Below are 12,204 nucleotides of genomic sequence, written 5' to 3'. Positions count from 1 at the left end.
GGTGTTACCTTGCCATCATCGTTTAGTGTCTTTTAACTTCGAATTGGTGTGTTGATTGTGCGTTGGGAACAAGTTAGTTTCGCTGGTGCTTTTCTCTTTTCTTTTGTGTGTGTGTGTGTGTGTTTTGGGCACTGAACAACTTTGTACATCTTTGACTTCCTTTTTACACATATACACGTATCCACTCGCGTTTTTTTTTGTGCGTCGCCGAGTATTTCATTTTCTTTTTATTAATTATTTATTTCGAACCATCATTGCCTTATTTCACCCTCCCCTTTCTACCTTGTTTTTTTTTACTTTGTAGAATCGTTGCAGTTGTGGGAACGTATTAATTGATATTCTCTTGTTGGGGATGTTTAGTGAGAGCTGATGAATGTCTTGAGTTTGTTATGTACCAATAGCTTTCCCTCCTCCGCACTCCATTTCCGCTTTCGGCTTGACATGTAAGGAGGAAAGCAGTTAAAGGAAAAGGGATAAATAAGAAAAAAAATGTCTTTGCTTTTATTATCCTTTGGTCCTCTGTGGATGGGAAGAAACATAACACTACACTAATTGCGGAGCGATTTCAAAGTCCCTTCTTTTGTTATTTTTAAATGTAATATGATGTGGTGCGATAGTATTGCTGTTATAACTATTAGCTTTATTGCATTTGTCGGTGCGGGTTGCTTCCGCGAACGTTTGTTGTTGCAGTCACTGATTATGTTCTTGATTTATCGTCTCCTATATCTCTTCACTTCTTCTTTCTTTTTTTTTTTTTGCTGCTTTATTTTCTTATTATTTTCTTCGTTGCGCGATCTCCCTTCACCCCCTTTTCGTTGGGAAATACGGGGTCGAATTTTATCATATGCAATTAAACAACATTATCAAATGGAGCAGTCAGCCGATTGCACATTCGCGCTTACGGCGTGAGAAGTGTTTGTCGCTGTTTGTCTGCCAGGCAGTAGCTTCATCACTTGACACGGCATTAGCGATATTTTAAAGAGGTAAAGGAAAAGGGGGGAAAGGGGTGGACAAATAATTTAAAGTTGTTTTCATTATTTTTGGTGTCATTACCATTAGGGAAGGGGGGAAATATACAAGGATAGTTGTAAATAAAACAGTGGAAGTACTGGAGAAGCACATTAACAGGACTACGGAGGATTTCATATATATATATATATATATATATTGATTTCGTATTTTCCAGAAGTGGGTGCCTGCGGCGGTTGTGTTTGTGAAGAGAAGGAGGGAGAAGAGGGCGTGCGGTGCCAATTGTAACAAGCAGGGCAGAACACACAAAATAAAATAAATTGACGTCAGTAACGAGTATACATATTTATATAAGCATACGCTTTCCTATTTTTACTGGAGAGTATAATACGCAACTCAAAAAGGGACACGGAAGAAGTTAGTGGGATTTGTTTCCCCTCTCTTTCTCTTCTTTCTTTTCTTTATAGTAATTGCAGTTACGTTTACTACTAGTACGACTGTTGTTACGATTATTATCATTCCCTTTTTTATTTTGTTTCCGTAAATTCGTGTTTTGTTTTTGTTTGAGGATTTATTCGTTGTTGGCTAGCTGAGTTTAACGGATCGCTTGCGTGCTTGTTTGTGGGTGTTTTAATTCTTTCTTTTTTTGGGGGGGGGGGCGAATGACCTCAACGACCGAATTCACCGGTTCGTCGCTCCTGCAGGACGAGAAGGTGGTGCTGAAGGATTATGTCGCCAGTCAGCGACTTGGTGAAGGAGGTTACGCTTCGGTATTTCTCGTCAAGTATGTCCCGTCCGGAGAGTGTTTTGCGATGAAGATAATACCGAATAATTACTTGATGGGCTCTGAATCACTAATCATTCAGGAAGCCACCGTCATGCAGTCTTTAGAGCACCCGCACGTGGTGAAGTTATACAAGTTTCTGCAGAGTACCTCCGCTTTCTACCTAATCATGGAGCTTGCTGAATGCGGGGAGTTGTTCGATCTTGTCATTGCTGAGAAATATTTCCGTGAAGCAACGGCCCGATTGTACTTTCAGCAACTCATGTCTGCTATAGACTACTGCCACAGTAACGGCGTCGCCCACAGAGATCTAAAGGCGGAGAATTTGTTACTTGGCAAAGATAATCGGTTATTGGTATGCGACTTTGGTTTCTGCAGCAAATATCGAACAGAAGGGGAAGATGGAGACGATGGCTCTCCAAATGAGACCCTGCAACCCATCGGGACTCTGCACTACACTTCCCCAGAGATGGTGACACGCACCACCGGTTCTCTCGCTGTAGATGTGTTTCAGCAAGACCTCTGGTGTGCGGGTATTATTCTCTTCTTCATGCTTACGGGTCGACTTCCCTTCTCCGGCCGAGATGATGAGGAGACGTTGCACCTCATTCAGATGGGTAGCTTTTCCTTCACGGAGGAGGAGGAGGCGCGTCTCACCCCTGGGGCTCGGTCACTGGTGCGTGGGATGCTTGCCTTAGAGCCGACAGAGCGACCGAGCATATCGCAAATACTTGAAAGCGAGTGGTTTGTTGTAGATATCAAAGCTGACCTCTTCCCCCACCGCCCCGAGTTAAAACGCGGTGCTGCGTTTCTGGATTTCTCCACGCAGCACCGTGCAACTGAGCAAGAGGAGGCCGCGATACGAAAGGCGTTTAAAAAAATTAACATTGATGGTTACGGAGATATAACACGAGATCAGCTACGGGATATGCTAACCACCCTACACGGTAAGAAGGTGAGTGCGGAGGGAGTGTCGGAGCTTGTTCACCTCTTTACTGGAAAGAAAGATAGCATGTTTGTTACCTTCAAACAGTTTCACGACGCATGGGTCATCAGGGACCTCGCACACTCCTCGTTTAAACACAGCGACGACTTTCAGCTTCCCAAAATCATTGATACGGAGATGGATGGTGTTGAGCGAAAGGTAGTACGGCAGGTGCGCACTGCCTTTGATTGCGTAGACGAACTTCACACAGGTGTTATTGACATGAATCAATTGAAGCGCCTCTTCGAGCGGTGCCAAACTGACGTAAACGATGAAGAGATTCGAAGTCTAATCCGCTTCTTTGATGAGCACGAGGTGGGAAACCGTGGTGAAATAACATTCCGTATGTTCCTCAAAGGTGTGGTGAGCCGTGACATGCTTGTTCGGCATCCAATGGGCCGGAAACTTGCCGCAGCAACAAATTTAGCTGCGTTGTATCGATACTGTGAGTTGAGAGAGAGTGTTCGGCGCGGTGTCTTTGTGTCGGGTGTCTGGGATAACATCGTGAAAAAGCTGATGAAACATGCCGACCGTCTTGTCTTAATCCGTGATGTAGTGAACATGTCTGATGTGGAACGTGTTTATTCCTTCTGCTATGTTGGAAAATCGGCTGCGCAAACCACTCCATTGACCATGTCGGCGACGCCACCAGCTATCGAATCTGAAGGGTGTTTTTTGACACCGAAAGACCTCTCACACAACGCCCTGTTGGGTAGCAGCTTCTGTACATCATCCATTCCCATGCTACCCCATTCCACAGGTCATGCTGGCCAGTATTCCAATGTGAATGATGCTCATCATGGTAATTTGGCTTCAAGCTACGAGGAATCGTCACGGTGGGCGGAATCCCTCAAAGCAGGCAGCGTCTCCCCACCACAACGCACGATCGCTTATGGTAGTGGCCCAACCCCAAAGAACCAAGTGACTGGCACATGTACTATTGATGTACTACTTTCTTCCGGGGCCTTTGAATATACACTAGTTCGATTTTGCCGTATCTCTGGACGCACGCACGACTTTCACGAGGCAGTTGCTTACGTTGCCAAACTTCTGGAACCTGAGCGACTGCGAGCAATGGAGGACACACTTCCCAGGGGCGAAAGCGTACTTATATAATGGTCTATGCGTACCTTGTGAGCGTTGTCATCGTTCCCATCCCTCCGTCCATGTTCCTTCTGTGTATCTCTCTCCCTCTCTGTTTGTATGCCCTTGCCTGCGTGTGTCTTTTTACTCATTCCCAACATCCCCTACACTCTTTTTTTCTTCATTGGTTATTACTGTTTCCGCCGTTCATCCCTTTGTTGCTTGTGTCGTTGTTTCCTTTTTTCTTTTTTTTTTTTACTGTAATGCGCCCTTATTTCCTGTGCTTACTTAATTTTTTTCTTTTTTTTGCCCTCATCATCCTCTCCTTTTTTTTGATACCGAAAACATTTTTTCCCTGTGCCGTTGCGCTCAGTAGATTGTGAGTGCACATGTTTGGGCACACATGTTAATGACGAGCTTGAACTTACGAAAATAATAAAAGAGAGTGTCGAGGAAGGGCAAGAAAGAAAAAAAAATGTGGGCATAAAGTGGGTACAAAACAAGATCTAATGGAAGGAGATCTGATAAAAAAGGAACGAGAGGAAGGAAGCGACAAATGAATATATATATATATATATATATATGTATGTATAGCTGTGCGTATGTATTTATATATTTATAAACTGGCTTTTCGTTTTCGCCTCTTCATATCTCTTCTTTTTTCTCTCTCTTTAAATTCAAATCACCATATTCTCTCCCTCTTTCTAGATACATTTCTTTATGTCTTTTTCCTTCTTTCATGTGCCACTAATGGGACAAAATGTTTTTCTACCCCTTTTGCTCTCTTTAGTTGGATTTGGTTTGCTTCTGCTTGTTCTCTCCTTTTCTCTCTCCACACACACACACACACACTTCACACTTCACAATTTTGTTGAAATGCGGTGTCGTAACGTTTTCTTCTCTTTTTTTTTTTGCCAACCCCCAAAATTAAACTTTAATTTGGGTATTACTTTTTTGTTTGCACATGAGGAAAGAAGATGATGTTGATGAGGTATACACCGGGAAAAGTGGAAAAAAAAAGCTTGCTAAGTGGGCGAGTAATAAAATGTAATAATTGATTGAGTGAGTGAGTGGTTGAGTAAAGGATGTATGGTGAGAGGAAGGGAAAGAGAAAAAAAAAGGGAGACAGTTGCATGTGCACATGAAGACACCAAGAGGGAAAAAGCGGGGTGGGGTTGAGACGAATTGTATTTTGAGTGATAGGATGAGGTAAACATGAGGCAGCCAAAGATATTGATGGTGATTAGAAACGCTAATGCTCCCTATGACAAATTGTAGGGGCAATGGGTGGGGTGGTAATGGGTTCATCAGCGAAAAAAAAGAAAAGAAAGAACAAATATGTTATAGTGATGTTATGAGCAGTAGCTTGTTACTGTTACCACTACTACTATTTCATGTGCGCAACCAATAATAGCAGTGTCGTTGATTTGAGTGAAGAAAAAAAAAGGAAAGCTGTAGTAAAGTTGTATTGTCAAGTCGTATGGGTGCTTGATTGGGAGCAAATGGACAATGTCTTTAGAATGCTTTTGTATGGACAGAGTTAAAGGAAGAAGTAGAGGGGGCCGATCGTGTAAGTTTCCCCTGACTTCATCCCATTTAAGCCTGTTTAGTTTTCATCTTCTACTTCATAAATGGCATTTTCGAGGAACTTAACGAAGCGGTTAATTTGTTTAAAGACTCCGGTGAGCGGGTTTAGTGCAGCACCTTCCCTCTTTTTTTCGGGGGGTGCTCACCACAGTGCTCTTTTTTCCCACCCCCTTATGGTTGTTTTTGTGTCCGCTGATGTGACGTTGTCAGAAAGGTAACCGTGACAGCGGTAATAGTTGTGGCTTGCAATATTACCGCAGTGGTAATAATGGTATCTCCGTCCTTTACACCAAGGCGTGGAGACCGCCGGCAGTTGCTGCTGTGATGGTGTGTGTTTTTTGTGCTCAGGGAGTGGGAGGATTTTTTTTCCCCCGGTAGCTTCCCTGCTTTTCTGCGCAAATTTTTTTTTTTGGGTCGCTACAGGTACTTATCAGCTGGCGAACAACGTTTCGTCTTTGTTTCTTTCTTACTGTTAATTCTTACACTATGCATGGAGGAGGGGTGAGGTTGTTTAATGAATTGTTCGCTCTCCGCATGGAATACTCAGGGAAGTCGACTTTTTGAGTGCACGTGGCAACATTTCCTCAACTTTAAATGAATAAAGTGATGCGGTGGAATAGAGTAGCATGAACCATGTGCCCATTTCCGCCCCAATATCCTCACTTAACAGTGGTGAAGGTTTGTTACACTAAGGCTTTAAACGATATTTCGGTCATCTCACCCGCTACCCATCCTTCTTGTTCTTTTCTTCCCGCCCTCCTCCGTTTGAATTTGGGAATCGAGATACGGATGCTGCAGTCCGATGTGTCTGGACGTGCTCCACCCGAGGAGGATGTACAGTGGCACGTAGGAGAAGTAAGGCAGCCACCGCCCTTCTATAAACTGCCAGGCTCATCAGTAACGGCACGAGAGATAGGTGGGCAACACTCATCGTGTTGTTGCAGATATGGAGGTGGAACACACTCTGGTAATCGCATGTGGACGCACAGTCGCTCAGTTTCACTACCGGATAGCTGCAGTAAAATGTGTTGTTCCTCATTTACTTGCTGTGGTGTGGGAGCGACGGTATCGAGACATGTTTCCGTTCACACGACAAATGCTAACACTGCGCCACACCACGAGAATGAGGAAGCTTTGAAGTTACGCATACGCGTGCTTGAAGGGCAACTTCGACGTGAGTACCAACGACGCCGATCCCAGGAGGAAAACTTCCAAGTGAGACTGGAACTCCTAAAATCATGCTTAGGGACCGCGGAGGGGGCGGTGCGGCACAAAAATGATTTATTTGGTTGCCATCGGTGTGGGAATAATGATATTTGCAATACGTCGGAGGATTGCCACTCGAGAGATGAGGTATTGGAGGCTGAGGAATTGGATGGTAGCGCTCCCGGCCCAATACGCTATGGAGGTCTTGCCCAGGATACAATAGAGTTGTTGGATTTCTGCGAAAACATTGAGACATCGACTGCGCCACCAAAAATAGTAAAGGGACATTCCGTACAACGGGACGTCGCTTCTCCTTCCACCTCCGAAAGGGAGGGACAGACTCCAGATATTTTGTTCTGTGAGGAGGGTGGTGTGCCACAAGGAGTTCACATGTTTCCCTCTTTACCGTCAGTTACGTGCAGTAGCGCAGATGAACACGAGGTTGGAGGTTCTGCAAACCCAATTGTGGAAGATCATCAATTGGAAGAACTAAGGGAAGTGTCGGTTTCGTGTTACGGAGGGGAGGCGGCTCTAAACAATCCAGAAAACTCCCGCGTGCATCCCTACTGCACCAGTTTGTCCTTTAGCACTCCTGCTTTTGGTATCAATGGTGTCGGCGAAACGGAAAATGTATCTGACGATCAAAAGAGTACGTCTTGTGAAGCCGTAAACCCTTGCGGCTCGGGAATGTTGGCACTGACGACGCAGCTTCTCTCCGCTGGCGAGGACGTCTCTTCATCGGCATATTCGGGATGTTCTGCGTCTTGTTCGGAAACTTTGTGCAATCCCAATCAATTTGGCAACGCGGTTGATCCTCGTGGATCAAGAAATCGCGCGTGGTATGTCCACACTATACTTCGTGATGTCTTCGAGAAATTGATTTGCGACCACCCATCTCTCAAACCTGTATGGGAGAAAGTGCACAAATCTGAAGCGACCTTGACCGATGCGTTTCTTAGCAACCCGAGTGTTCTTAAACTTGCACTTAGTGAGGCGATGTACTTAAACTTTCGCTGCCACCATAACAAGCCCCTACTCGAAACGTTTGACGCACCATTTCCAAGACAGCTTCCCCCCTTCTCCAGTGAAAACACCGACCCCGGGTTGCTGGAGGCATTTTCAGGGAATTCTTTCACGTGGTCAGGACAGCGGCAGATGCACCGAACCGATATGGCGCGTGTGACGGTACATGCGCCCCAATTCTTCAATCGCATGCGGGGAATTTTGAATTTGAACATGGCAGAGCTCCGTGGGGCCCTCACTGACAGGTGCGTATGGCGTGAAGTTCCTTCGTGTGGAGAAAGTGGAAAATCACTTATTTTTTTGGGCAACTTTGTGTTGAAGAGTCTAAAAGAGAGCGAATTTTACCTCCTGAAGGAGAGTTTTTTGCTTAAATACATTCACTACTGCGAACGGAACTGTATGACGACATTGCCACACTTCTACGCACTTGTAACGTTTGCGTGGGTATCAAGTGAATCGTGCGAGCACTACATACTTACTCAGAATGTCTTTCGTACGCCGCACTTCATTCAACGCATTCATGTCGCTAAAGGGGCACGAGTAGGGTTGTTGTCCAAGGCGAAATCACTTTCTGCTTCGTGGCGAACTCGTTTTGGGGAGGACGTATTCAGAGATGATGACCCACCGCCTCGCCTATTAACTTGTGGCAAACTAAAGCGGGCACAATTACTCGCGCAGTTCATTTCCGATACTTCTTTCCTAGCTTCAATGAATATTGTCGGTTACAGTTGCTTGATTGGAATGCGTATGCACAACTCCGCATTTACTGACTGTGGATACGCAGAAGCAACGTCATGCAACGGGGAAGGACACGCAACAGGAGGTGGGGGCGGCTCCATCTTTGACTTTGATGGTGGTTTCTTGTCGGAACCACTGACGGCGCCGGGTGCCGAGGCTACGACCCCGTGGAGGTATGTTTGTTATATTGGCCTCATCGATGTGCTGCGCGAGTACACATCAGGAATGGGATTGGGCCGGCTGACGAGGGGGTTATTTGGGGACGTTCAGGAGGGTAATGAAATGCAACCATCGGCATATGCGGAGTGGCTGCAAGGTGTTTTGTGCAATGCTACAATGTAGAGCTACTTTGGGGAGTGACTTCGGCTGTATGTATTTCTTTAGTGTCTTTTGTAAACGTAGTATTGATATTTCCCCTTTTCCTTCTTTGGGTCGCTCGTTGTTTTCCTAAATGCTGTTGTATTTCTTACCGGGAAAAGTTCATGGAGGTTGGCTATTCAGTGTTTATCGTACTAGAGAGAGTTTGCTGTTTATTCCCCCTCACGATGCTCATTGGGCTTTGTGACACATTACTTATTTCTACCAAGTTGCTTCTGTTTTGGTTTTGTGTTTAGACCATAGGATGGTGTGTGCGTTCGTGATGCCATGGAACTCCCTTAAATTTTATTTACTCTCCAACTGCCGAAAGAGTTTAGGTTTCAAGCTCTTTTTTTTTTTTTGAAACCCGGTGAAGGACTTCTTTTATCGTGATCTCTGTTCTCTTTAGTTTTTTCAGTTTTTGGTTCTTTGTTAGTACGGTGAGATATTTATGGAGAGCGGAGGCACTGAAGTGGATTCAGTATTTGTTTTGATAGCTGCAATGTGTGCGCGTAGCGCTGTTTACTACTTTCTTTCAATTTTACGGAGAAGCACTGCTTTTTTTTTTTCTGCGTAGCTTTCTTTTTTATCATACCTTGTGTTTGCCCACGTTTTTGTACTTCTTTTCACATTAAACTTTTGTTTGAGTGCGTTTCCATCTATTCGAATATGATATTTCACTGACGACACATTCAATGGCTACTCTTCCTAGTCTTGTGTATGCCACAACTGCAGTAATCTATATTTATTTTTTAAACGTTTAATTTTCTTGCAAAATTACTAACTTGGCAAGCATAGCGTAACAAATTTAACTGCGGGTGCAATCATCTAAATAGATCCTGTGTTTTATGTTTTGGGCTATCACGGGTTCTAATGTTGCCACAGCTCTCGAAGCGACGACAAGGTTCGGGGAAGAACCGGCGGCAGAAGCACAAAGCAGTGCTACTGACAGGCGAAGGACCCAATATGCAACGGGTGCACCAACTTTGGAACCAACTTTCCGGAAACCGCGTCCGGCATTGCCTCGTGAAGCAGACAACCCATTCTACTACAGCGAAGCAGCATCAAATGAACCTTTACAGAGGTTGAGGAAAATTACTTATACCACTATCCTGGTTCCGCTTCGTGTACTTTACATCACCCTGCTGATAGTACTTTATTGGTTACTTGAGATGATTATCCAGAAAAGAGGATGCCATACTGCAGCAAAAGAAGTTGATAATCTTAGCAAGGTAAGTTGCCTGTTTCGGTACATCGCGGGTACTTTACCACGCTGGTCTATTCTTGGCCTCGGTTACCTTCGGGTTAATCGTAGGAACAAATGTAACTATGGTCGGCGTGCAGACGGCTCGCGGGTAGTAGGTCCTGTTATTGTTGCTAATCATGTTACGATACAAGACGGATTACTTCTGCTTTTCGAATGTGATGCTTCACTAGTAACTGGAAACCTTGCTGAGGCAAACTTCACTAGCATGTTATTACGTGGTCGGACATACAACGGGGAGGATAGGCGCATTGTGAAATCCCTGGAGCTAAAGCACCGCCAAAAAACGCAAGAGGAAATCGACGGTACCGAAGCAAGTACGAACAATAATCCCCAGACTGAAATGTCTGCTGATATGAGTGACTGTAATGAAACGGAGGTGCGTGAGGGAGGGGAAGGAGTCGTGGCCCATGTCGTATTCCCTGAACCGTGCTGCACGAATGGTCGTGTTATGATGCGGTTTTCCACCGACGCCTTCGCCACAGGACTTCCCGTTCAACCTGTTGTTCTCCGGCATTCACATAAATACTTCAATACCAGTTGGTGCGGTGCGGCGAGTCCAACAAGTATTCTTCTAGGGACTGCAGCGCAGTTATTCAACCAAGTAGAAGTGATATACCTCCCCGTGTGTGAACCATCGAAAGAGGAGAAATTGAACCCTTCTCTCTACGCAGAAAGAGTGCGCCGTGCCATGGCTAGCACACTTAATGTTCCAGCAACCTGGCACTCCGAAGCAGATGTTCACCTTGCGCTTGTTGCGGCGCGGCTGAGCCTTCCCGTCGATGCAGTGAATGTGGAAACCGCGCATCCACACTTTGCGGGAATGCCGTATGATCGAGTGGTTAGAATGCTTTACCGGTTCTCTGCCCTACTGCAGCGGAGCGACGGTGGCCCTCAGCCGCAAATGAATATTACACCTAAAGGTTACATGTCACCGACAGCCCTTGGACGGTTCTTGTCTCCAATAGGGTTATACCCGACTTTGAACGAACGGTTGCTACTGCATTTGTCACGGCGGGCCTCTGTGCGAGGTTGTTATATTTCGTTCCGTGATTTTCTATCTGCTCTTTATACAGAGCCCATTATCGTGGGATCCAGTGACAGCCATGGTGCCAGTGACAAGACTGGTGAGAGTAGTGTCCCTTCCAATGCTCATATGGTTTTTATCGATGAACTGCGAAAAGGGGAAGCAGATGATGAGGTTGCCCTAGATTTTATACTACGAAGGACTTTCGCGATGATGTTGCTCGCCGGGGAGGACCTTCTTCGACAACAGGAAAAATACCGATCACACATTAAAGATACGTTTGTAACTGTAGGCGAGGTACAAGGTGCCGGTCGGGAGAATGTTGAAGCAGGTGATGCTAATGTCATATCTTGTGCCGAAAGCCCCTTACCTACCGGTACCTGTCCCTCCTCGTACACAACTGTTTACGGTTGCAAGGTGCGGTTCCTCTTTCGTCCTTGTCAAAACATTAACAGATGCGCCCCTGTGGCTGCTTCACTCGCTGCAACAGCCCTTTCTGTCGAGGAGCGCCGCCTTGGACGTGCGGAGTTTGATGCGCTACTCGACATGTTATTCGTACCACATCACTCTACCTTGTGGCGTGGCCCGGCCACAAAGTCTCAGGTACAATTGGCAGAGGAAGATTCACTCTTTTCATATATTCGGAGTGGGGCCACTGAAGAGTGGGAAGCGACTGTTGGTAAAAAGACAGTACAGATCGAGGAGGTGGGTAGGGGAACTAATCGCTCCGGAGAGTACATCACATTTGATGCTTTCCTTCGTTTCTGCTTTCGTCATCGCGCTATGGCAGAGTACTTTCACGCCTGTTGCGAGCACTTTCTATTGTGTGATGATTTGGCGTAGGGGAACTTTATGCCACTTGGCAACCGAAACGTGATCTTACTCCACAATAGTTGCTTGCAAGTTACGGAGAAAATTATCGCACCGTATATGCTTCTATTTTTATTAACCACGTTTTTCATCGTTTCCCGTTGGAGATACTTCTAAGTGAAGGCTAACCCCATTTTTGTTGTCGTCATTACCGCCTTGTTGTTCATACATATTTTTGCCATTGGGACATCTGTTTGGTTGGCCAACTTATGAAATCCCATAGTTTCCGTCATTATTCTGGACTATACCGTATTTTTCTTCTTTCCGTTTCTTGTCGTTGAAAAAAAAAACTTGTTGTTGTTTAAAGCAAG

The 12,204-nt window shown here is 45.4% G+C and overlaps 3 protein-coding genes across 3 annotated transcripts, besides 3 other annotated features; all 3 read left to right on the top strand.

Moving 5' to 3' along the window:
- Nucleotides 1-725: 725 nt before the first annotated feature.
- Nucleotides 726-784: a sequence feature (A-rich).
- A 360-nt stretch (nucleotides 785-1,144) lies between these two features.
- Nucleotides 1,145-1,168: a microsatellite.
- A 463-nt stretch (nucleotides 1,169-1,631) lies between these two features.
- Nucleotides 1,632-3,854, top strand: Tb10.70.3410 (protein kinase, putative; the record flags this gene model as incomplete). Its single annotated transcript, XM_817545.1, has 1 exon — nucleotides 1,632-3,854. The coding sequence occupies one exon, from the start codon at nucleotides 1,632-1,634 to the stop codon at nucleotides 3,852-3,854; it is 2,223 nt and encodes a 740-aa protein (XP_822638.1).
- A 527-nt stretch (nucleotides 3,855-4,381) lies between these two features.
- Nucleotides 4,382-4,442: a microsatellite.
- Nucleotides 4,443-6,041: 1,599 nt separating this feature from the next.
- On the top strand, nucleotides 6,042-8,717 carry Tb10.70.3440 (phosphatidylinositol-4-phosphate 5-kinase, putative; the record flags this gene model as incomplete). Its single annotated transcript, XM_817544.1, has 1 exon — nucleotides 6,042-8,717. One exon carries the CDS (start codon nucleotides 6,042-6,044, stop codon nucleotides 8,715-8,717), a length of 2,676 nt encoding a protein of 891 aa, XP_822637.1.
- An 863-nt stretch (nucleotides 8,718-9,580) lies between these two features.
- Tb10.70.3450 (hypothetical protein, conserved) lies at nucleotides 9,581-11,866 on the top strand (the record flags this gene model as incomplete). Its single annotated transcript, XM_817543.1, has 1 exon — nucleotides 9,581-11,866. The coding sequence occupies one exon, from the start codon at nucleotides 9,581-9,583 to the stop codon at nucleotides 11,864-11,866; it is 2,286 nt and encodes a 761-aa protein (XP_822636.1).
- Nucleotides 11,867-12,204: the final 338 nt, after the last annotated feature.

The sequence above is a fragment of the Trypanosoma brucei genome, chromosome 10 (assembly GCF_000002445.2).
Source record: "Trypanosoma brucei brucei TREU927 chromosome 10, whole genome shotgun sequence".
NCBI classification, from domain to species: Eukaryota; Euglenozoa; class Kinetoplastea; order Trypanosomatida; family Trypanosomatidae; genus Trypanosoma; species Trypanosoma brucei.
Note: the sequence above shows the minus strand (reverse complement) of the source record. Positions and strands in the feature narration are given on the sequence as shown.